The sequence below is a fragment of the Alligator mississippiensis genome, chromosome 4 (genome assembly GCF_030867095.1).
Source record: "Alligator mississippiensis isolate rAllMis1 chromosome 4, rAllMis1, whole genome shotgun sequence".
Lineage (NCBI taxonomy): Eukaryota > Metazoa > Chordata > Crocodylia > Alligatoridae > Alligator > Alligator mississippiensis.
This window is the reverse complement of record NC_081827.1, coordinates 253,573,289-253,596,346: the sequence shown is the minus strand read 5'-3', so window position 1 is coordinate 253,596,346 and position 23,058 is coordinate 253,573,289. Positions and strand designations below refer to the sequence as shown.

Below are 23,058 nucleotides of genomic sequence, written 5' to 3'. Positions count from 1 at the left end.
TGTGTCCCGGAGCTGGTGGGGTTCATGCTGCTGCGGCCTCGATTACACAGAGCTGCAGCTGGGCAAGGCCCTGGGGTTGTGTGTGTGCGTGTGCTCACGTTGGCAGGGGTGTGCATACATGTATGAACGTAGATGTACCTCTGTGTGTGCTCCCACATGGGTACGTCTCTGCGTGGGCATGTGTCTGTGCGCGTGCATGGGTATTAGCCCTGGCTTGAGGCTTGCAGGTCAGGAGTGAGGGATGCTGGCAGGGCTGGGGGGTGAGGGGCACTGTCCGCGCTGGGGGGCAGAAGCTGGGGCAGGACTGACCTGTGGTCCCCCCCCCCCCCAGCCCGAGGACCTGGAGGCGCCAGGAGCCGCTCACACCTTCAAGGTCCGGAGCTTCAAGAAGGTGCAGCCGTGCGGGATCTGCCGCCAGGCCATCACGCGGGAGGGCAGCACCTGTCGGGGTGAGTGGGGGGGGAGGGCACCCCAGGGACCCCCTCCAGGGGCGGGTGCAGTTCCCTCAGTGGTCACAGGGGGGTGCCCCAAGCTCTGGCCTTGGGTGCGGCTGAGTCTGGGGGGGAGCTGCAGGCTGTTGGATTCCTGCCTGGTGGGGCAGTGGCTGTGGGTCGGGAGTGAGGGGCACCAGAGGGCTGGCCCTGTGACCCTGCCACTGCCTCCCCAGTGTGGCCTTGGGGCTGTCACTGCTGCCCGCGCCCCCCCCAGCAGTGGTTGCATCCCTGCGCTGAGCTGGGCCGGGGTGGCCGGTCACCCACGCGCGTCAGCCCTGCGGCACATGGGCCGTGACTGTGACACACGTGTGGGCTGGGGGCGGTTGGGGGGCTTGGCTGCAGCCCTGGACTTATCAGGGCCGGCAGGTGCATGGCAGGAAGGGGGCGGGGATGCCGCAACAATGCTGCCTTCCTGCCCCCCCGCATGCCCCTCACTCCTGACCCATAGCCCCTGTCCCCCCCAGTGCCCCTCACTCCTGACCCGCAGCCCCCTGGTATCCCCTGGGTGGGTTGTGGGGGGGGCTGTGGCAGACGCCCGTCCCCCTCCCTGTCCTGACGCCCGTCTCCCCACAGGCTGCAAGCTCTGCTGCCACAGGAAATGCGAGCACAAGGTAAGGATGCGGCCGGGGGGGTGCCGATCCCCACTGTCTGGGTCTCTGGGGGGACATCGGGTCTGGAGGAGGCAGGTGCTGCCTGGCCTGGCTTCTGTGGGCTGCGTGGTGCACACGTGTGTGGCAGGCGTGTGGAAACAGTGCCCATGTGCCCTTCCTTGGGCAGCATGCATGGGACAGCCCAGGCTGGGGGTCTCCTTAACCCCCCCAACTCTCCTCTGCCCTGTGTGGGGCTGCAATGTCCCCGTGTGCGTACGGTTGTCATTAGGCTTCAGAGTGAACGGGTGGGCTGTGCTGGCTGGGCTACGTGGGAGGGACCCAGGTGCCTGGGAGTTGTTTGGGGGATGGAGCTGGTGCCCCGGGCAGGGCAGGAAAGGTCGGACCGGGCTTGTGCAGCGTCTGTGCCAGGAACTCGGGAGGTTGGGGGATGTGACCGGGGCTGTGCGGGCGGGCAGTGGCAGAGGGGCTCAGTGCCCAGGGCTGCCTCCGTGGGTGGAGGCAGAAGGGGCTGGGGGGGGGGTGTCCCTGTCCCAGGTTGGGCGCAGGCGGTGGGGGCAGCCGTGGGGCTGGATTGCCCCAGGAGCCGGCGTCTACGGGGGGGGCGGGGGCTAGCTCGGGCCTTACCTCAGCCCTCAGGCATCTCCCAGGCCTGGAGGCACTGCCCCCCCCCCCCCCCCCAGCCCCCCCCATGGCTGTTGTCTTGGGCGGGCGCCAGGCTGGCGACATCTGGTCAGTGTTACGGGAACCTGGGGGGGGCGGGGGGTGTAGCTGAGACAGGGGCAGCTCAGTGCATGCAGAGCCTGCCCAGCACTCAGAGGCCCCTGCTCCCTGGCCGTGCCTCAGTTTCCCCCACTGTCCCTGGGGTCTCCCGCTGTGGCCCTGACCCCACCCCACTCCTCCGCAGGGCACGTACAGCACCGGGCGCGGTGGGTCCTGGCTGGGGTCGTGGGTGCAACCACACTCTAAGGGACTTGGGCACCGGGAAGGAGGGGAGGGACGGTTCGCGGCAGTGGCATGTGTGCGTGTGCAAGGGGGAGACACACAGCCCACGCTGGCGGGGACGCGGTCTGGGCACCCTGCTGGCAATGTCTTGACTGTGGCGGGGACTCAGAGCTGATGTGGCTGCCTCCGCTGCACCCATTTCGCAGAAAGGAAAACTGAGGCACAGAAATTGTGCAGCGCAGGAAGAGATTCCCAGGGGTGACGAGGGCAGGGGGGTACCCCGGGAGGGCTGCAGGGCCCTGGCCAGCCCACGCGGGTGTGAGCATGTCCCTGCCTCCCTCCTGTACCCCCCCCAACGCCAGCGGTGTCTTGCTGGCCTTGCGCCAGGTGCTGCTTGTTTGTGTGGAGGCCGAGGCTGCTGGTACGCTGGCTCGGGGCCAGGCCCGGAGCCTGGCCAAGGCGGCCGTCGCGAACACTGTGTTCCAGCTGCACAATGGGCGGGCGGGAGCGGGCAGCAGGTACCGGGCAGGCGGCGCCGGCCCTGCCCTGGCCTGGCCTGGGCCTGGTCCTGGGGCCCGCACCGGGGTGGGCTGAAACCGAGCAGAGGTGCAGCACCTGGGCCTGGAGCACCATGCATCGAGTGTGCTTGTGTTCACGTGTGTGTGCACGTACGTGTGTCAGCGTGCAGATGTGCTGAGGGCACGGCGGTGCGCCCAGGGAGTTGGGCTGGGCCGGACCCGGTGTGCCCCCTGCCCCGTGGGCCAGGATTGGGGCCATGCAGGGCCTGGGAACAGGAAGCGGGGCCATCTCCCTGCCCCGGAGATGCGTCCCGCGGGGCCCGGATGCTTCGGGGATGCGTCATCCTGGCAGCACCTGGCCCCCGCCCCCGTGCCTCAGTTTCCCCAGCTGTGCCCGGAGGTGTGCGCAAAGCTCATGCCACCCCACACCCGGGTCTGGGGCAGCCTTGAGCCTGGGGGGCATTGGCAGAGCTCAGGAGCTTCCCCTGCCCCCCAGCCCCGGGGCTTGGCTTTTCCCTGCAACCTCTGCCCCCCCTCCCGACCCCGGGGTCCCCGGGGGCTGCTGGTTCCCAGGGCCCCGGGGCCGTGGCTGGAATCTCCGGCATCTCCGGCCCCGCGGCTGGCGGAGGGGGGACGCGACAGCAGGGCGCTGTCGCATGCGGCTGCTTCTGGGGTGCAATGCGGCGCCCAGCGTGGGGCCGGGCGGTGCTGGGAGCTGTCCCCCCATGGCTGGGCCCCGGGCTCTGGGACACGGGTCGCACACGTGTGTCCCCCCAGGGCTCCACGTCTGCCTCTGCCCCTCGCCTGAGAGCCACAACTGGAACCAGATGTGCGGGAACGCCGGGGCGGGGGCCGGCACCGGAAAGCTTGAGTCATCCCCTCTCTCTGGCTGGGCGGGGGGCAGCATGCAGGGGCCCCCAGGCAGGGCCAGGCCGGGTGACTGCGTCCCTCCCGTGTGCCCTGCACCCTGTTGTCTCCAGACCTGCTTGCCTCTGCCCGTGCAGGGGGCTCCAGGGAGCCGGCGTCTGCCCCCGGAGAGATGGGACAGGTGGGCGTGGGCACCTGCGTTGGGACAGCGCCGGCCGTGGCATCGATCGCTAAGACCGAGCTGCCCCGTGCAGAGCAGGGCGCGCGTCCCCGAGACCCAGCCCTGTGCTGTTGGTGGCGGGTGGTGCTGGGGGGCCGAGCTCTGCTACCTGGTGATGGAGGGTCTTGTACGGGTGGACCCCGGTGGTGCAGCTCCGTGCAAGGGGAGTGCTGGCACTGGCATGGGTGCACCGGCCCTGGGCATGCATGCACCAGCCCCGGGCATGGGTCCACTAGCCCCGGGCAGGGGTGCACCAGCCCCGGGCATGCACGCACTGTCCCCGGGTAGGGATATGCCGGCCGCCCCGGTCCCCTGCGGCCTGCCAAGCCCCAGCCTCTGGGCCTGGTGTGACCTAGGTGGTGGCAGCCTCAGGCTCCAGCGCTGCCCCTCTCCGCGGGGAGCCGATGCCCTTGCCACGGCAGAGCGGAGCCGGAGCGCGAGGCTGGGCGAGGCCTGTTGTGCTTGGCTGAGAGGAGGGAAGAAGTTAAAAAAAAAAAAAAAAAAAAATCCCGGCGCAGCCGAGCGGCTCCGGAGCGAGGTGGAGACAGGACCAGCCCCCGCGTCCGGCTCAGTCCTGGCTGGCTCGGGCCACCGCACGCCTCACGCTCCCGCCACCGCCGCTCCCACGCCCCGGCCTCGTCGCATGGAGCTGCCCGGCTGCAGGCGCTAGAGCCCCATGGACTTCGCCAGTGTCATGAAGCAGGTCGGAGGCCGCGGTGGCGGGGGGCAGTGTCGCGGGGCAGGGGGGCTGCGTCGGCAGCAGGGAGAGGCCTGTTTGGCCAGGAGGGTGCCCAAACCCCTTGGGCGGTACCTGGATGTGGGCTGGCGGGGCTCAGGGCCTCCCTGCTGCCAGCATCTTCCGTGGCCTGGGTGAGGCGGGCGTCCCTCCGGGGTGCCCCTCACCATGGGGTCTGGGCCGGGGAGGGTGGGGGGCCCCGTTGCCAGCAGGCACTGGGAGAGTGGGGGGGAGGACAGTGGGGCTGTGTCTCTGCACCTGCCGGTGCCTCGGTGCACCCCAGGGAGTAGGCGCGCATATGTGCGTGCATGCACGCATGCACACGCGTGTGCACGGCCCCCAGAGGCTGCTCTGAGCCGAGGGAGCGGAAATCCCTCGGAAGCAACAGTGTTTTTCCCAGACCTTTGCCCCCCTCCAGCTCCCACCCCCCTCCCTGACATCATCCAATTGGTGGGTCTGGTCCCCCCCATGCGGGGGGCCAGCTAAGGGTTAAGCCGTGGCCCCATGCCCCCCACCTGGGGGGTGCCCGCCTCTCCCAGCTTGGTGGGGGCAGCAATAGCTCACCCGGGTTAATGAGTGCCTGGTGCCAGGAGCTGCTTGCTGGGCCCCCCCAGGAGCAGGGAAGGGCAGGGCCAGGCCCGGCCGGGGTCCAGGGCCAGCTCCGCGCAGCTGTTTTCTGCCCTGTTCCTGGAGGAAGAGGCAGGAAAGCAGCCCCGGGGGCATGGGGAGATGCAGCTGTGGCCCCCCCCGGGCAAGGGAGCGGCCTCCGTGCATGCAATGAGTTGGGAGGGTCTCAGCCCCGACCCGCAGGGCACTGTCCCCATTTGCTGGGGGTGCGAAGGGAGTGCATGCAGCTGTGGCTGGGGTGGGGAGGCCGAAGGGGGCTTGGGCAGCTCCAATGCCGCGGCCCCATGTGTTGACGTCCCCCCGCCCCCGGCTGGGGGCGGCTCCGGACTCGAGGCCCCGGCGGCGTCTCCTAATAAAGGCAAAGGCAGCTGGAGCCACGTCCCCCACCCCGCTCGTAGCTGCTCCCCCCGTCAGCACCGGGCGTTGTCCCTGGCGTTGGTCAAGGATCGGGGCCCCCGTGACTCAGCCGCTCGCCGCTGGGCGGGGACCCCCGGGGACGGCGTTGTCACCCCCACGCGGCAGCACTGAGTCACGGCTTGGGGGCAGCTCTGGCCCCAGCCCCGGGTGCGGGAGCTGCCCGGGGCCGATGTGGGGTCCCTGGGCTGGTCTGGGTGCCCGCCCCGGGGTCTCTGCTGGTGGACATGGGGGTTGGGGGGGTCCCAGGTTTGGGACAGGACCCCACGGCCTGGTCGGGATGTGGCTGCAGCGTCCACCCGGGGCACCGCGTGGCCGGTGAAGGCTCTGGTTTTGTATCGGGACTGGGAGAACTGGGACGGTGGCCGGGCGGGGACCATGCTCTTGTCCCGTGTCGGGTTTGGGTGTTGCTGGCACGTCCCCGGCCCAGGGTGCTCCAGGCTGGGGTGTCTTCGGCTGTCCCGGGACCGGGTCCCAGGCCAAGGGGCACTTCAGGAAGTCCCGCCTCCCAGAGGTGGAACTTCCTGCTTTGGCTGCAGCACCTGCTCGGTCAAGGCCGACGTCGAGGCGGCGTTGAAGGCTCCCCTTGGGAGGCCGTGCCCTGCCTGGACCCTCGCTCCCTTCTGGGTGTGGAGGAGGGCACCCCAAGCCCTGGCACAATGGTGTGGGGCCTGGCCTCGAACCGGCGGCCGGGCGAGGGCTGGGGCCGGAGCCAGAGCCGGGGAATCGTTGCCTTTTTAGGCCCTGCAGGCAGCTTGGCCCAGCCCCGGTGGCGCCTCCCTCCCTGCTTCCCTCCGGCGCAGAGCAGGCAGCCTTGGGCTGGCATCGCTGGGCACGGTGCCCTCCCGTGGGTGCGGGGCTGGGGCCAGGCTGGCGCGACCAGGGCTGCCCCCGTCTCTGGGCTGGCAGGGAGCACGGGCCGGGCAAGGTCTCTCCCGTGTCCTTGGGGGCGTCTGACTGGCATGGGGCTGGCACGGAGCAGGGCACAGGGAGCTGCTACTGTCCTGTCACCTCCAGCGCGCACGTGTGGGCACATACATGTGTGCACGCGCTTTCCATCTGCCAGGGCGTGGGGCACTGTGCATGTACATGTGTGTATGTGCATGCATGTCCATGCCAGTGTGCACGTGCGCATGGATGTACACGCTGGTACGCATGTGCGCATGCAAATTTGTGTATGCATGTACACACCAGCGTGCATGTGTGTGCACATGTCCGTATGCATGCACATGCACGCATGTACATACCAGTGTGCAGATGTATGTGCATGCATGTACATATGTGTGCGCAGTGTGTAGTGTGTGCACGTGTGTACCTGTGCATGGGCTGGTCCACGCAGGTCTCCGCGCTCCCCTCTCGGCGTCCAGGCTTGATCGCAGCCCCTAGTCTGGACCCGGACTCCCGGGTTCTTCCCCTGCTGCCAACCCCTCGCGGGCTCAGGGCGGGGGCGGCTGCGGGACCTGCGAGTTGGCTTGAGGGTCCGGATGCCCAGGGTGGCCTTGGCCCCAGCTGCTGGGTCTCGCCCCTCCAGGCGCTGGAAGCAATGCAGGCCCTGGACCCCCGGGCTGGGGGGCTTCTCCTGCCCCTGCAGGGGGGCTTTGCGCCAAGGTGGGAGGGGGGTCCCGGTTCTGCCCGGGCCTTTCCCGGCCCCTCCAGCTCACACCACAGCCCGTCAGCTTCCTTCCTTCCTTCCTTCCTTCCTGCGCTCCTCGTGCGCCGGCCGCGTGAGCCGCGAGCTGGGGTCCCCGGCGGTCCGCTCGGCGCGCCCGCGACCTCTCTGCATGGTGCCCTGGAGCCAGGTCCGGTGCCAGCTCCCATGCCCCGGTGCCCCCTGCCTCAGGGGACCTGCTTCAGGCTGGAGGCTGCCTTGCAAAGGGATTTGGGCTCTTGCAGGAGCAGCTGGGGTCCCCGAAGGTGCGGGGTGGGGGTTGCATGGAGCTTGTGCAATGGGTGCGGCTGGGGAGGGAAACCGAGGCATGGGGGGAGAGCACGCCAACCCTGTCTGAGAGGGCCCAGCCCAGCCCAGCCCAGCCTGGGCGCGTGACTGAGCCCCAAGTCACGAGTTTGCCTGTCACCGCCCAGCTGAACCCCACAGGCTCCTGGCTGCAGGCTTTTGCCCCCTGCTCACGGTGCCTTGGGGGGCAGGCACGGATTTGCCCCTTGCTCAGCCTGTGAGCTCAACCCCTCTGGCAGCAGCAGGACTTTGGGGCACGGCCCCCTGTATCCCAGGGGCAGGGTTGGGGGCGATGCCCGGGGCTGTGTCAGGGACAACAGTGTCGTGCGGCTCCGAGGTCACAGACGGGGTTTGTCTGGGTGGGTTCAGACGGAGACAGAGCAGCTGGGGGCTCTGCTACTGCCCTGCCTTGCATCCCTGGTCCTGTCTCTTAGCTGGCCCGAGGGAGCTGCTGCACCCAACTGGTTCTCCCTTGGGGAGGAAGGCTGTGGGACTGATGACCCCCCTTGTCCCCCCAGCTGGGGCATCTCTGTGCTCCCCTAACTCTGTGCTCCCATGCAGTCGCCGTCCTGGCCCCGGGGAAGTGCTATCAGCCCACTTCACAGAAGGGGCAAACTGAGGCTAAGAGGCACATCTAAGGCCGCTTGGTGAGCCTGTGGCAGAGGAAGGGCGGATGCCCAGGTCTCCCCACTCCCGCCCACCTGCGGGGGCAGAGTCTGGGGTGGGGGTTGCGAAGCTCACAGGGTCTCCTCCTGCCTTGAGCCCCGGGTTCAAATCCTGGCCAGGGACACTGTGGGCTGTTTCCTTCCATGGGAAAGCTGTGATGTCATCACCCCGTCCTGATGACATCACCGCGGTGACCTCATGGAGCGCCCCTTGCCGGCCCCCACTGGGGGCGCTGCAGGTCCTGCCCTCCCCCCACACCTTGAGACAGGAGCTGCCTCCTCCTGTCCCGAGCTGTGTCCGGTCTCAACCCCCCGCAGCGTGACTCCCAGCCCCCCTGGCCGGGGCCTCCCTCCCTGGGGCCGGGGCGGGCGCGTGGACCCGCGTCCCAGCCCCTCCGGCCGACGAGAGGCACATTCCAGGCGCGCCGTGGCCCCGCGCCAGCCCCGCGGGGAGGCCGAGCCGCCTTATATGGTTGCGTTTCTCCATTAAAAGTGCATTAAAAAAAACCAGGGAGAAAGTCCCGGCTGGGGGGGGGGCTGTCAGATAACAAGCTGCAGCTAATGAAGCTGGGGTAGGTCTTGGCCCCCCGGCGCTGGGGGCCTGGCCGTGGCCCTGGCGCCGGGGGTCCGAGACATCCTCGTGGGGCATCTCCGAGTGCTGCTTGGCCTTGGCCAGCTGTGGCTGGGAGTCGGCCAGCTGTGGCTAGGGGCAGACCACGCTTGTGTGCCCGCTGGCTTGGGGCTGGCTGTCTGTGGCCCTGTCCCTGCCTGCCGCTGCGGCCCGGCGGGGATGTGAACCGCACCCGCATGCTCCTGGGCCCCTCGTGGCCGGGGATCAGGAAGGCTCCTCTTCTTTCCCCCTTCGCCCTGGTGAGACCCTCAGGGCGGTGGCCGGGGGGGGCCTCTGATGAAGGCAGACTCAGCACTGCTAACGCCAGCCCTCTCCGTGTTTGCTCCTAGGCTGCCACGCCTTGCTCGCCGCCCGTCACCCATGAGCCGGTAAGTGAGCCTGGGCGCGGCGTGAGGGCCACGGTACGGGGCTGGGGGGGTCTGTTTGCATCTCTCCTTTCTCCCCCGCTTGCCCCCATGGTGGTGGTGTCCCCCTACCTATGGCCCAGGCAGGGAGTGGGGTCCTGGGTCCAGGTCCCAGCTCCACTACTGATGGCCAGTGAGGCCTCAGGCAGGTCGCTTTGCTGTGTGTACCTCAGTTTCCCTACTTGGGGTTGGAGGCCTCTCCTCTGCCCTGCTCTGAGTGCCTGTGCCCTTCCATGTATGCACGCGCGTGTCACTTCCCTCCAATTGGTCATGTCCCTTAGGCTAAGGGACATGACCAAGGCTGCTGGCGGAGGGTGCTAGCAGAGGGGCTGTTTGCTATCAGTTATCCAGCCACCCACAGCCAACGGTGGCTAATCTCCCGGCCCCAGGGTAGGTGCCAGGCACACCGTGGGCACTTATCTCCCCTGAAAAGCCGCCGCCGCCCCTGGGACCGTTACTGCAGCTGGCACAGGCGCCGCGGGGGGTGGGGAGTCTGGCCCAGCCACGGGTGCAGCCTGGCTGGGCCCCGGGGGTATCGCACCCCCAGCATCCTAAGCTTTGGAGCCCAGATGCCAGGGTGACGGGCAGTGCAGCTAGGACCCGTGCACCCACCACGCGCCCACATGGGCCCTGAGCCCCTCTGGGGGTGGTGGCGGGGTGGTCCTCAGCTGGGTGTGGGGGGCCACCGGGTCCCACCGAGGGGTCTGGGGGCTGCGGGCACCATGCCAGGGTGCATGCTGCAGTGACGTGTGTGTGCGGTGGGGGGCATGTTGTGCAGTGCCTGTGTTATGGCTGTGTGTATATGTGGCGGGGGTGTGTGTGTGTGGTGTGGGGGATGTTGTGGTGCTCTGTATCCAGGGTGGTGGGCTCTGTGAGTGTTGTGGTGGGGATGTGTATGTCTCTGTGTGGTGGGGCGTGTGTTGCAGCGCTGTGTATACGTGGTGCTGGGTGTCTATATTGTGGGGTTGTGCATGTGTGTGTGGCAGGGCGAGTGTTGTGGTGCTCTGTGTATTTGTGGTGCCGAGTGTGCGTATGTTGTGGGCTGTGTATACATGTTGTGATGCTGTGTGGCGGGGTGTGTTGTGGTGCTGAGTCTCCACAGCGCTGGGTTTGTGTAAGTTGTGTTGGCCTGTGTATACACATGCCCCCCACCCCTACACACAACACCGTAACATGTACACACAGCCCACCACAACATACACACACCTGGCACCACGACACATGTTCCGCCACACACATGTTGCAGCGCTGTGTATGCTGTGTGTGTGTTATGGTGCTGTGTGTCTGCCGTGCTGGGTGTGTGTGTTGTGGTGGGCTGTGTGTACATGTTGCAGTGCAGTGTGTGTGGCGGGGCGTGCGTTGTGGTGCTCTGTATCCGCGGTGTTGGGTGTGTCCATGTTGTGGTGGGCTGTGTATATACGCTGCGGTGCTGTGAGTGTGTGTGGCAGGGTGCGTTGTGGTGCCTTGCAGACCCCGTGTGTGTGTTGTGGTGCTCTGTGTCTCTGTGGTGCTGGGTTTGTGTACATTGTGGTGAGCTGTGTATACATGTTGCGGTGCTCTATGTGTGTGTGGCAGGGTGTGTGTTGTGGTGCTCTTGGTGCTGGGTGTGTGCCTGTTGTACAAACCATGCCCCCGTGCCATGGTGCTGTGTGTGTGTGTGTGTGTGTGTGTGTGTGTGTGGTGGGGCGCCCTGCGTCCCCCCGTGTGTGTTGCGGTGCTGTGTGTGTTTGTGTTCCCAGCAAACAGCCCCGGGCGCGGCCCCGGCCTGGCGCTGAGCACCGTGGCACGCGGCCAGCACTGCCCTGGGAGGGTTCCCACGATCCCGCCTGCCGAGGGCCCTCCCTGTGTGCGTGTGTGTGTGCATGTGCACATGTGTGTGCATGTGTGTACCCCCCCATCGAGACCCCCCCCGCATATTAACGACCTTGTTATTACCCTCATTAGCTGCCTGTCAATGCCTGCGCAGCCAAAACCTCTGCGCTGCGGGGTCATTAAGGGTCATTATGGCCCTTATTTGTCCTGGGAGAAAATATTCCTGCTCATTTGCATATATGCAGATGAGCATGAGTGGGATGTTAGCCTCTGCAGCTGGAGCTGGACTGGGATGGTGGGGGTGTGCGTGGGGGGGGTAATCGCTGCTCCCTGGGGCCTGTCCCTGCAGAGCCGGGGGGTCTTGGGGTGCTGCGGGGTGCAGGGGAAGGGTCACACCCGGCCCAGAGCTTTACCCCGCTCCTCTCCGTCTCCCCGCAGCCGGCCAACGGGGACAGCACCCCCAAGCATGTAGACGCCCTGGTGAGTATGGGGGTTGTGTTGGGGGTAGGGTCCCTGCCTGTCCCCCCCCAACCAAGACAGAGTGGGTGAGGGGCAAGAGCCTCCTGCCAGGACCCTGTGGGGCTGAGTCCCGGCATTGGCACGGACACGGGGTGGACGGGCAGACCGAGTGAGGGGGGTTGGCCCCGATTCTGTGCCCGTGTGACCTCCCCAGCCTGGCACCCTGGGTCCAGTCCTGCCCTCTCCAGCACATGGGGGATGCTCTGAGGCTCTGCAGGGAGGTTGCTTGGGGCCTGCCTCAGTTTCCCCAGACCCGGGGGGCAGGCCTGGGTCCGTGAAAGGCCCTTTGTGCCCCTCCCTGCCCCGTGAGCGGCTCCATGACAAGGCCTCGTCAGCTGATGCCTGCCTGACTTCCCTGCGGGCGGGCTGGGAGAAGGGGGGAACGTCCGCCCACTCGCCTGCCACGCGCCAGTCGAGGCGGGCGCGGGAGCTCGGGTGCTGGCGGGGTCCTGTCCCGTGGGTATCGGGGGGCCGGGGGGAGCAGAGCAGCTATGGCTTGGAGGTGGTTTAGCAGGAGCTTCAGCTTCTCCAAGGTGAGTGTGTGTTGGTGGGGGTCTCCCCCCCGCCACCGACTGGCGGAGCAGCCTTGGGCATGGCCCTTCGCCCCCTCAGCATGGGGCGCGCGCAGGAGGCCGGATGCCTGGGTCCCATTTGAGCCTTGTGATCTGGCTTGGATCCGTGGCTGGGGGCTGTCTCCCAGATCTGGGGTGGGGGCTTCCCTAGCCCGGCAGCACCCCCTGCCGGAGACCTGGCCCGTGGCAGCCTTGCCCAGGGTGGGGGGAGCCCTGGCGAGCTCAAGACGCAGGTGACCCCTGTGTGTTTCCTGGGGAAGCATCAGGAGGGGCGGCTGCTTCCCCTTCCTGACATGTGCAGCCGGCAGCACACGCCTGGTCAGGGCTGGCACACGCCCAGAGCGGCTGGGAGTGGGGGGGACGGACATGGCTGCAGCCTTGGTGGGGGCGGAGCGGGGGGGGGTCTGGACCGCATTGCAGGCTGCTACCATAATTTCTTGAATATACCACGCAGTTCCCCCGTCACCCCAATTGATTGAAGGACCAATTGTTCTTCACTCCAGAGGAAGTGAACGGCCTCAGGCTCCTGTTGCTCTGTGCTGGCTGCTCCCGGTCTCTCTCTCATTGCACAGCCTCAGGGACTCTCTAGCTTTCTCAGGACCCATCTCCAGCAGCAGCTAGGGTTTCAGCTTTAGTTTAGCTGTCTGCGTCAGGGGGTTTTCAAGCCCCCTCCAGAGGCACTAGGTACTTCCGCTGGGACTCAGGCCCGCAGGGTCCTGGCTACAGGCTCTTGACCCCCCTGCTCATGCTGCCTTGGGGGGCAGGCAGGGATTTGCCCCTTGCACAGCCTGGCCCGGCCGGGGGGGGGTTTCCCTTCTCTCTGCAGCAGGGGCACGGCCTGGGCGTGGGCTCTCCCCAGATCCTACCACCCCCCTGGCAGCAGCAGGGCCGGGGGCGCTCAGTGTGTGGGGGGTGGTGTCAGGACCAGGTCAGACCAGGCCATGTCCGGAAGGGTTGGGATGGGACCCTGGGGTGTGGTGATGGCTGGGGGCTGAGTTGGGGGGGCAGGTGGGTGCCCAGGGGGTAACTTCTTTGTCTCCTTTCAGGACTCAACAAAGTCCCCCCGGAGCACCCAGCCGCGCCGCAGGGCTTCCAGGTACGGCACGTCCCCCACCACCCCACCCCGGTATTGCCCCCGCACCATGAGCACAGGCACCTCCCTGGGGGTGCTCTATGGGGTGGGAGAGGCCTGCAGGTAATGCACCAGGCTGGGATTTGGGAGACCGGGGGGGGGGAGGGGGTTGGGTAGGTGCTTGGCTCTGCCACTGATCAACTGAGTGTCCCTGGCCTTGTCACTTAACCTCCCCCCTGCCTCAGTTTCCCCATAGCGCCGTGTAGGGGGCAGGCTATGGGTGCCATGGGGGGTGCTGTGCCTGGGGAGGGGGGGTCACAGGCATGCTGTGCTGCCCCCCCCTCCACAGGAGCCTGAGCACGCCGGACGCCATGGCGGAGCGCTGCGAGCTGGACCTGCTGTATGTGACCGAGCGCGTCCTTGCCGTGTGCTACCCCCGCGCCGACGACGAGGGCACTTTCCGCGCCAACCTGGCCCGTGTCGCACACATGCTGCGCTCCAAGCACGGCCACAGCTACCTGGTGAGTCCCCCACGCCCTGGCTTCAGGCCCCTTGTACCCCCGTGCTGCCCAGGGCCCCGATCCCTGCATCCCACGGTGCCCCCATGGGCCAGAGCAGGGGGGCAGAGGCGGCTGCTCACACCCCTCCCCCCCCCGCCATGCCCTCCAGCTGTTCAACCTGTCGGAGCGGCGCCACGACATCAGCCAGCTGCACGCCAAGGTGCTGGATTTCGGCTGGCCTGACCTGCACACGCCGGCGCTGGAGAAGATCTGCAGCATCTGCAAGGCCATGGACACGTGGCTGAGCGCTGACCCGCGCCACGTCGTCGTGCTGCACAACCGGGTGAGCGTGGGACCTGCCCGGGTGCGGACCCCCAGCCCCCCAGGCTGAGCCCGCCGTGACCCTCACCCTCTGCTCTGGTCCTTGCAGGGCAACCGGGGCCGGCTCGGCGTGGTGGTGGCCGCCTACATGCACTACAGCAACATCTCGGCCAGGTGAGCACGCGTGTGCGCACATGTTCATTTGCAGGGGTGGGGGGGCAGGTCTCCCAGGGTCCGTGGTGCCCCCTGCTGGAGATGAAGGGTCGGAGCAACTTGTTATCATTCCCTTTGGTGGGGGGGTCTCTGGTGACCACCAGCCCTGCCCGTGCCCCTCCCTGCGGCCCCACTCAGCCTCACCCCCCGCCTCCGCCTTGCAGCGCGGACCAGGCCCTGGACAGGTTTGCCATGAAGAGGTTCTACGAGGACAAGGTGGAGCCGGCAGCCCAGCCCTCCCAGAAGCGGTCAGTGCCTGGGGGGATCGGGGTTGGGGGCTGTGGTGGGGTCTGGGCCGGGTGTCTGTGGCTTATGCCCCCCTGTGCCATCCTCAGGTACATTGACTACTTCAGTGGGCTGCTGACCGGCGCCATCAAGATGAACAACAAGCCTCTCTTCTTGCACCACGTCATCATGCACGGCATCCCCAACTTCGAGTCCAAAGGCGGTGAGGCCCCCCCACCCCTCTGCTCCCCTCCCGGCACGGCCGAGGGACCCTGGTGTTCAGGCTGCGGGTGGTGACATCCTTTCCCCAGCATGAGAAATGCTCCCCACCCTGTGTCGGGACCTAGATTCATAGATGCTAGGGTCGGAAGGGACCTCAATAGATCATCGAGTCCGACCCCCTGCATAAGCAGGAAAGAGTGCTGGGTCTAAATGACCCCAGCTAGATACTCGTCTAACCTCCTCTTGAAGACCCCCAGGGTAGGGGAGAGCACCACCTCCCTTGGGAGCCCGTTCCAGACCTTGGCCACTCGAACTGTGAAGAAGCTCTTCCTAATGTCCAGTCTAAATCTGCTCTCTGCTAGCTTGTGGCCATTGTTTCTTGTAACCCCCGGGGGCGCCTTGGTGAATAAATCCTCACCAATTCCCTTCTGTGCCCCCGTGATGAACTTATAGGCAGCCACAAGGTTGCCTCTCAACCTTCTCTTGCGGAGGCTGAAAAGGTCCAGGTTCTCTAGTCTCTCCTCGTAGGGCTTGGTCTGCAGGCCCTTGACCATACGAGTGGCCCTTCTCTGGACCCTCTCCAGGTTATCCACATCCTTCTTGAAGTGCGGCGCCCAGAATTGCACGCAGTACTCCAACTGTGGTCTGACCAGCGCCCGATAGAGGGGAAGTATCACCTCCCTGGACCTATTCGTCATGCATCTGCTGATGCACGATAAAGTGCCATTGGCTTTTCTGATGGCTTCGTCACACTGCCGGCTCATGTTCATCTTGGAGTCCACTAGGACTCCAAGATCCCTTTCCACTCCCGTGCCACCCAGCAGGTCATTCCCTAGGCTGTAGGTGTGCTGGACATTTTTCCTCCCTAGGTGCAGCACTTTGCATTTCTCCTTGTTGAACTGCATCCTGTTGTTTTCTGCCCACTTGTCCAACCTATCCAGGTCTGCTTGTAGTTGTTCCCTGCCCTCCGGCGTGTCCACTTCTCCCCATAGCTTTGTGTCATCTGCAAACTTGGACAGAGTACACTTGACTCCCTCATCCAAGTTGCTGATGAAGACATTAAAGAGTATCGGTCCAAGGACCGAACCCTGCGGGACCCCACTGCCCACACCCTTCCAGGTCGAGACCGACCCATCTACCACGACTCTTTGGGTGCGACCCTCCAGCCAATTCGCCACCCACCGGACTGTGTAGTCATCCAAGTCACAGCCTCTTAACTTGTTCACCAGTATGGGGTGGGATACCGTATCGAAGGCCTTCCTGAAGTCTAAGTATACGACATCCACCCCTCCTCCTGTGTCCAGGCGTTTCGTAACCTGGTCATAAAAAGAGACTAGATTGGTCAGGCACGATCTGCCCGCCACAAACCCGTGCTGGTTTCCCCTCAGCATAATTTGTCCTGCCGGGCTCTCGCAAATGTGAGCCTTGATAATTTTTTCAAAGACTTTGCCAAGGATGGAGGTGAGACTGACTGGCCTGTAGTTGCCCGGGTCCTCCTTCCTCCCCTTCTTGAAAATGGGAACTCCCATGTAAAGTGTAGACAGGACTCGGGCGCCGCTGCGGCTCCCTCCCCAAGACTCAGCCCTGCCTTGGCCCTTGCAGGTTGCCGCCCCTTCCTCAAGATCTACCAGGCCATGCAGCCCGTCTACACCTCCGGCATCTAGTAAGTACCCCCCAATGTGGGGCTAAGGCCCCCCCGGCTCCAGGGTGGATGGGGTCTTGCCTGTCCTGTATGGGGCAGAGCTGTCCCGGGCCTGGTCTGGCCCCGGTGGCATAGGTTCAAGCCCCGCTCTCCCCTCTGTGCCCCCAGCAACGTGCAGGGGGACAGCCAGACCAGCATCTGCATCACCATTGAGCCCGGCCTGCTCCTGAAGGGCGACATCCTGGTAAGCCGGAGCCTCCCGTGCTCGGGGAGGTGACGTGGCGACGCACACACCTGGGGGCTGGTGGGACAGGGAGTGGGGGTGTCCCTGGGGCTGATCCCTGCCCTCTGCTCTCCCCGGCCCAGCTGAAATGCTACCACAAGAAGTTTCGCAGCCCAACGCGGGACGTCATCTTCCGCGTGCAGTTCCACACCTGCGCCATCCACGACCTGGCCGTCGTCTTCGGCAAGGACGACCTGGACGAGGCCTTTCGAGGTAGCGTGGGGGAATGGGCCATGGGCTTGTCTCCAGTTTCATGTCCCCCGCTCCACCCAGCTCCGTCTGTGGCAGGGAGGAAGGTCCGGCATCTCCACGTCCTGGCGGCTGGAGGGGCTGGGTTTGGTCCTGCATGGATGTTGTGTCTCCATCCCGGGGTCCTCCCATGCATCCAGTCCCTGGTAGACCTGGCCGAGCTCTCGGCCACCGCCACGTCCGGGGGCCACGAGTCTCACGCTGACGCCGCGTTCTTGTTGCAGACAACCGGTTCCCGGAGTACGGGAAGGTGGAGTTCGTCTTCTCCTACGGCCCGGAGAAGATCCAAGGTGGGCGCCGTTCCCGGCTTGCATTGGGCACATGGGGTGTGGGTCCTGCTGTGGGGCTGGTGATCGGGCTGGGATACTTGCACAGGGTGACCCCAGGGTAGGAGTCCAGCCGGCGTGCCCGGACGGCTCTCCGTTGCCCCAACGCCGCTGACTTCCCCTTCTCGCCCGCTGCAGGCATGGAGCACCTGGAGAACGGCCCCAGTGTCTCGGTGGACTACAACACCTCGGACCCCCTCATCCGCTGGGACTCCTACGAGAACTTCAACGTCCGGCGCGAGGACAGCACGGAGGGTGGGTGCTGCGCCACGGGTCGCACGTGCCGCCCGGGGAGGGGGTCTCGGGGTGCTCTCTGCAGCTGGGGGGCTGGCATGCAGACGTCCCGGGGGCTTCGTGGCAGAGATGCGTCCCTTCGGTGTGCCCTACGTCCCCCGTGGGACAGGAGCAGCCTGTCTGGGTGCCCAGCCCCAGCCCTCTCCGGCAGCCGGGGCGCGTGGGCGCGGGCAGCTGGCCCAGAGCCGTCCCACGTGCCGGCAGCCGGGATCAACACGGCCCCGTGACCGGCGGGCGCGGGCGTGTGACCGGCGTATCGGGTGCCCGCCGGGGGGGACGGCGTGGGCAGGAGCTGGGGGGCCCAGCTTGTTGGCAGCAGCTGAGGACATATTGGGTAAGGGGCAATTTTGGAAGCCCTTTGGGAGGTGGGGGGGCTGCAGGTCAGGCTCCCCCCACAGCTGAATTGTGCTGCCCAAATAGTGGCTTCAGTCTCAAGTCTCCGATTGAAGGTATTTTGGGACCGGGCTTTGCTGGGAGCTGCTTTATGGTGAAATCACAGAACCGGAGGGAAGTCGAGCTGGACGGGACCTCACGAGGCCGTATCTAGCTCAGGCAGGATCCTAAACCACCTCGGTCAAGCGTTGGCCCCACCTGTTCTTGATAATTTCCAGGGATGGAGAGTCCACAACCTCTCTGGGCAGTCTGGTCCGAGGCTTGACCCACTCTCAGAGTTAGGGAGCCTCTCCTCCTCTCTTGCCTCAGTTTCCCCTGCTGCAGCTTGAGGCCATTGCTCCTGCGGCTGCAGAGAAACGCCTGTCCTGGTCCTTTCCGGTTTTCCAGGCTGCGTCTCTGCAAGAGCCTGATGTGAAATAACCCGCCCGGGAAGCTTCAGACAGCTCCGTGCGCGCGGCCCGGCTGCCCTGGTGCTGTCTGGCTGGAGCAGGGCTGGGACCGCAGCCTGGCGGGGTTGTCGGTGCCGGCAGGACTCGGTCAGGGGGAGCCGGGAGCCCCCCCACCCCAGGCACTGCTCTGGGCAGGAGCAGCATCCCCTCGCGGGCTGGACCTGGGGGAGTCGCGGTGTAAAGCGGAGCCAGGCGGGTTCGACCTGGGGCTGGGGCTGGGGCTGGTGCTGGAAGGGCTGGGATGCTGCGGCAGAGCCGGAAATCAGCAGGGAAGGAAAAGGCTGTCTGCAGGGGGAGGGGAGCATGAGCGAGATGCGACCGGCTTGGGGGGGATCTGGCCTGCAGGTGAGGGCAGGGGGGCAGGGGCAAATCCTTCCATCCCCATACACCTCCTCCACCCATCCGTCCATCCATCCCCATACACCTCCTCCCTCTCTCCCTCCCTCCCTGTGCACCTCCTGTCTCCCTCCCTCCATCTCGCTTTGTCTGTCTATCTATCCCTCCAGCCCCTTCATCCATCCATCCATCCATGCACTTTTATTGCTGCTCTTGTCTGTTTATTTCCATCCATCCCTCCCTCCCCGTATACCTCCTTTATCTGTTTGTCTATCTGTCTATTCATCCCTCCAGCCCCCTCGTGTCCATCCATCCACCCACTTTCATATGTCCTATCTCTCTGCCTGTCTGTCTTTTCCATCCATCCGTCCATCCCCATATACCTCTTCTCTCTCTCTCTCTACCCCCCCCCCCCCCCAGACTGGGGGGACTCTGCAGCATGGGGTCCATGGAGGGGCTGGGTGGGAGGGTCGCGGTGCAGCGATGCCTGTGCTTTGCTGGGGGGTGTCCCAGGCTCCCCCCCCATTGCTGCTCCAGGTGTTGGGGGTTGAACCCCCCCAGAGGTGCTGGGTACTGGGGCTGTGCCAATGCTCCTGCAGGATTTCATGCCAGAGGGTCCTGGCTGCAGCACCTTGCCCCCCCGCTCGGGGTCAGACTGGCTCGCATATTTGGGGCCAGATTGGTACAGACTTGGGTGGGGGGGGGTTGCCTTCCTCTGTAGCAGGGCACGGCCGTACCTGGGATCTCTCAAGTGTGTACAAACCTTTCGTAGCAGCAGGACGTTGGCAGTCGCGGCCCCCGGTTTTCCCCGGGGCAGGGCTGGGGCGACGTCTGGGCTGTGTCAGGGCTGACGGTTGTTTTACTAGGAGTTTACACACAGGGTTTGTCTGGGCGGGTTTGGACAGGGCCGATCCTGCCTCAGGCAGGGCTTGGACTGGATGTGACCCTTCCAGCCCCACGGCTTCAGGATTTTGGCTGTCTGTCCTCATATGCCTCCACCCCCCCCACAGGCACCTCATCCACTTCCCCATCATCCCCTCACACCCCGTACCCTCACCCTGGCCTCCCCCGGCCCCCCGCTGAGAGCTCACGGTGCTCGAGCTTCCCTGAAAATAAACCCAGGACGCATTACGGCGGTGGGTGGAAATAACCCTGGCATCGAGCGGGTATTTCTGGGCTCTCCGTAAGACCCCGTATTTATCCCGGGGCTGCTTTGGAAATAGCCTGACGTGGGAAGGGGCCTCCAGCACGGGGCACCTCTTGCGGGGTGGCTCCCCTCCTCCCCAGAGCCCGAGGCACTGGCTGGGACTGGGAGAGCTGGGAGTGGGTCCTGGCTCTGCCACTGTCTTCCCTACATGACCCTGGGCCTATCCCTTAATCCCCCACTTTTCCTCCCCTGGGGTAATAACCCTTCTCCCCCCTGCCCAGCTTGGAAGCAGTTTGGGACAGAGCTTGCTCCTGCACGTGCAGCGCCTGGCGTCACATGGAGCCCCGTTCCTGTGTGTGAGTGCGTGCATATGTGTGTGCATGTGTGCACACATGCGGATGCGCGCAGGTAGGCACATGCATACATGTGAGTGTGTGCCTGCATGCGTGCATGCGTGTGTTTGAGCTTGTGTAGGGGGGTGTGCATTTTGACGGCCATGGCCCCCCTGCTTTCCCAGGGGTGGGGGCGACAGTGTCGTGCAGCTCTGAGGTTGCACGCAGGGTTTGTCTGGTTGGGTTTTGGCCTCGGGCTGGGACTCATCGACCCACCTTGTTCCACCCCAGAATCAGCCACCTGCAGGGACGCGTTGCACGCTGAGCTCCATGTGCCAGAGCTGTGGGGGGGGGTCTGCCTGCCCCATGGCCTTGCCGGGGCTGTCTTGTGTGGCGCGATGGCCTCGATGGCAGCAGGAGCTATAGCCGGGGCCTGGGGGGCCGCGCCAGAGCTGTTGGGGGCTCGTGCCCAGCGTGCGGGGGAGGATTGCAGGCGTCTCTCCCCCTGTCTGGAAACATTGGCAGGGGCTGCTAAAGCCATCGCTGGCCCCATCTGCAACTCCCATCAGCCTGGCGCTTGGGGCGTCAGCACCGCCAGCTCCTGCCTGCTCCCCCCGTTGTGATGGGGGGGTTGCCTAAAGCCAAAGGAATCCAGGCTGGCCGGGACGGGGGGCTCCCGGGAAGGGGATTGGGGCTTGCCAGCCCCCCTGGCTACAGTGGTCTAGGAGGAGGGAGCTGGATGGGTGGATTTGGGCGAGACGCTGCCCTTTCCAAGCCGTCTGTGCCAGGCGCTGCACCCCTACGTGCCCCGTGTTTGCAGGGGGGAGCTGGGCTTCGAGCCCAAGAGCACCCCGGGTCTCCCCTCGCGTGGGGCCCCGTCTCTGCGGCTGGCAGCGAAGGTGGGAAAGACCTGGCCCCTTCCCATCCCTCTTGCTTTTTGTTCTCAGAGTTTCCTTGAAACCGCAGCCCGGGGAAGGGGGGCGGGGGGAACATCTGGCCAGCTGCAGCCTGCGATCTCCCAGCCTGGGGAGCCTGAAACGGGGCGGTTTCTGAAACGAGCCCCCGGTTTGATGTGTGCCTTTTCCCGGGAGGCTCCAGGCTTGGGGTAGATCAGATGGGGGAGGGTTTGATGACCCCCAAAACGAGACCCCATCCTTGCTGTCAAGCCTGTGGGAGCACACAGCTGGCGCCTCTCCGGGTTTGGGCTGGGAGCTGCTCTCGACGGGAGCAGAGACCGGGCTCGAGGCCGTGGGTGGTGAAGGCGACCCGCCGGGGCAGGGGCAGAGATGGGCCCAGATCATCGCCCTGGGCATTGCCGTACTGCCCCGTTGCAGAGGGCACGAGTGCAAGAGCCGGCGGGCACAGACGCCGTGTCTGTTTGCACCCGTGTCTCCGAAATCCTCCCCTAAAGCGGCCACGGGCTTCGTCCGAACCTGCAGGAAAGCAGCTGGGAGGGAGAGAGGAGCAGGAGGATGGAAAAATAGCCTGAGTGTGCGCGCCTTGCCCAGCCCCGTCTCCTCCCCCCGTCCCCCCCGGGCCGGAGCGGTTGCGGCCGGCTCCCAGCCCCCGTGATGTCATGCCGTGCGCATAGCTGCACCATGATAAGTGACCCCCGTCGGGATCCAGCTGGCTGAGATTACAGACAGCCGCCGGACCCGCTCGCTTCCTCCGTCCGGCGCCCGCCCGGGCAGCCCCAGCCCCGGGGCTCCTCGACACCTCGAGGCCGGGATCGGCCCTTCTCTGCCGGCCGGTAAGTGCGGGGCTTTGGGGGCCTCCGGCTGGTCCAGGGATGCTCCCCCGTCCTGGGCTGTCTGAGCTCAGGGTGCGCTCCGGGGCTTGCATTGGGAGGCGACTACTGGGGACGGTGCCTATTCTGGGTGGGCATCGGGCTTTCCTTTTGCCACCTGCTACCCGCCGGGTTTTGCAAGGGGTGAGCTGGGCATGGATGGGACAAAGTGGGGTCCTGCCGGGATCCTCTAAGTTTTGCTTGGGAATAGGGTGGGGGCTCAGCAGTGCCAGCTCCATCCCTAGCTGTGCGCGGAGGGGTTGGGGGAGCCGGGCACTGCCAATGCACATCGGGGGCCGGGGTCGGTGCCCGTGGCTATGCCCATGACTCAGTGCAGACCAGAGGCCTGCGCCTGCCCTGCCCCGGGGAGGAATCTCGGACTGGCGGGGCGAGGCCTGGCAGCTGCCCGCATGGCCTGGCAGGGTCCCAGATGGCCTCGGAGGGGATGCGGAGAGACAGCGAGAGGCATTGTCTGGGGAAGGGCGGGCAGTGGGTGTGTGCAAGCAGGGGCGTAGGAACCAGGGCGGTGCAACCTGTGCCCAGCCCGGGGAGCAGAGCCCTGCTGGGTTGCAGTCGGGGCTGAAGGAGGAACCTCCCCGAGTCGGGCCGGGGGGTTCGGGCCCAGGCTGCAGTCGTGCGGTGTCGGGGGAACCGTGTCGGTCTGCGACCGTCTGGGGTTCGTGTCACGCTTGCGTCCTGGGAGCTGTGTGTGTATATGCGTTTGCATTTGTGTGTGCAAAATCCCAGGGCGTGAGTGTTGCTGCATTTGTCTCTGTGTGTGTGTATGTGTGTGTGTGTGATATAGCAGGGCATGAGTGCCACTGCATGTGGGTGCTTGCTGTGTGTGCAAAAATCCAAGTGCATTAGTGTCACTGCATGTGAATGTGTGTACGGGGGGGGTGTGATAAGTGTCACTGCATGTCCCGGTGTGTATAGGTGTGTGTGTGTGTGTGTGTGTGTTTATGATAGAGCAGGGCATGAGTGTCAAAATCCCAGTGTGTGTCACTGCATGTGACTGTATGTATAGGGTGTGTGTGCGTGTGTGTGATATAGCAGGGCATAAGTGTCTGCGTGTGCCCGTGTATATGCATATGGGTGTGTTTGTGTATGATATAGCAGGGCATGAGTGTCACTGTGTGGGTGCCTGCTGCATGTGCAAAAATCCCAGTGCATGAGTGTCACGGTGTGGTTATGTATAGGGGTGTGTGTGTATGCGATACAGTAGGGCATGAGTGTCACTGCATGTGGGTGCCTGCTGCTATGTATGTGTGTGTGCATGCAT

At 65.5% G+C, this 23,058-nt stretch overlaps 1 protein-coding gene across 5 annotated transcripts in view; it reads left to right on the top strand.

Moving 5' to 3' along the window:
• TNS1 (tensin 1) overlaps positions 1-23,058 on the top strand; it is a 61,871-nt gene that overhangs the window by 6,000 nt on the left and 32,813 nt on the right. For 3 of the 5 annotated variants that reach the window (XM_059727513.1, XM_059727517.1, XM_059727514.1), the window contains exons 2-16: positions 332-449; positions 1,068-1,105; positions 9,009-9,047; positions 11,334-11,375; positions 13,033-13,082; positions 13,408-13,579; positions 13,728-13,901; positions 13,989-14,053; positions 14,257-14,340; positions 14,428-14,540; positions 16,142-16,202; positions 16,350-16,425; positions 16,548-16,677; positions 16,938-17,003; positions 17,178-17,294. In XM_059727513.1, the coding sequence (XP_059583496.1) occupies positions 332-449; positions 1,068-1,105; positions 9,009-9,047; positions 11,334-11,375; positions 13,033-13,082; positions 13,408-13,579; positions 13,728-13,901; positions 13,989-14,053; positions 14,257-14,340; positions 14,428-14,540; positions 16,142-16,202; positions 16,350-16,425; positions 16,548-16,677; positions 16,938-17,003; positions 17,178-17,294 (1,345 nt within the window). Of the gene's footprint in view, positions 1-331; positions 450-1,067; positions 1,106-4,155; positions 4,356-8,771; positions 8,919-9,008; positions 9,048-11,333; positions 11,376-13,032; positions 13,083-13,407; positions 13,580-13,727; positions 13,902-13,988; positions 14,054-14,256; positions 14,341-14,427; positions 14,541-16,141; positions 16,203-16,349; positions 16,426-16,547; positions 16,678-16,937; positions 17,004-17,177; positions 17,295-23,058 lie in introns of those variants that run through there. The other 2 variants (XM_059727516.1, XM_059727515.1) reach the window with 2 other exon arrangements.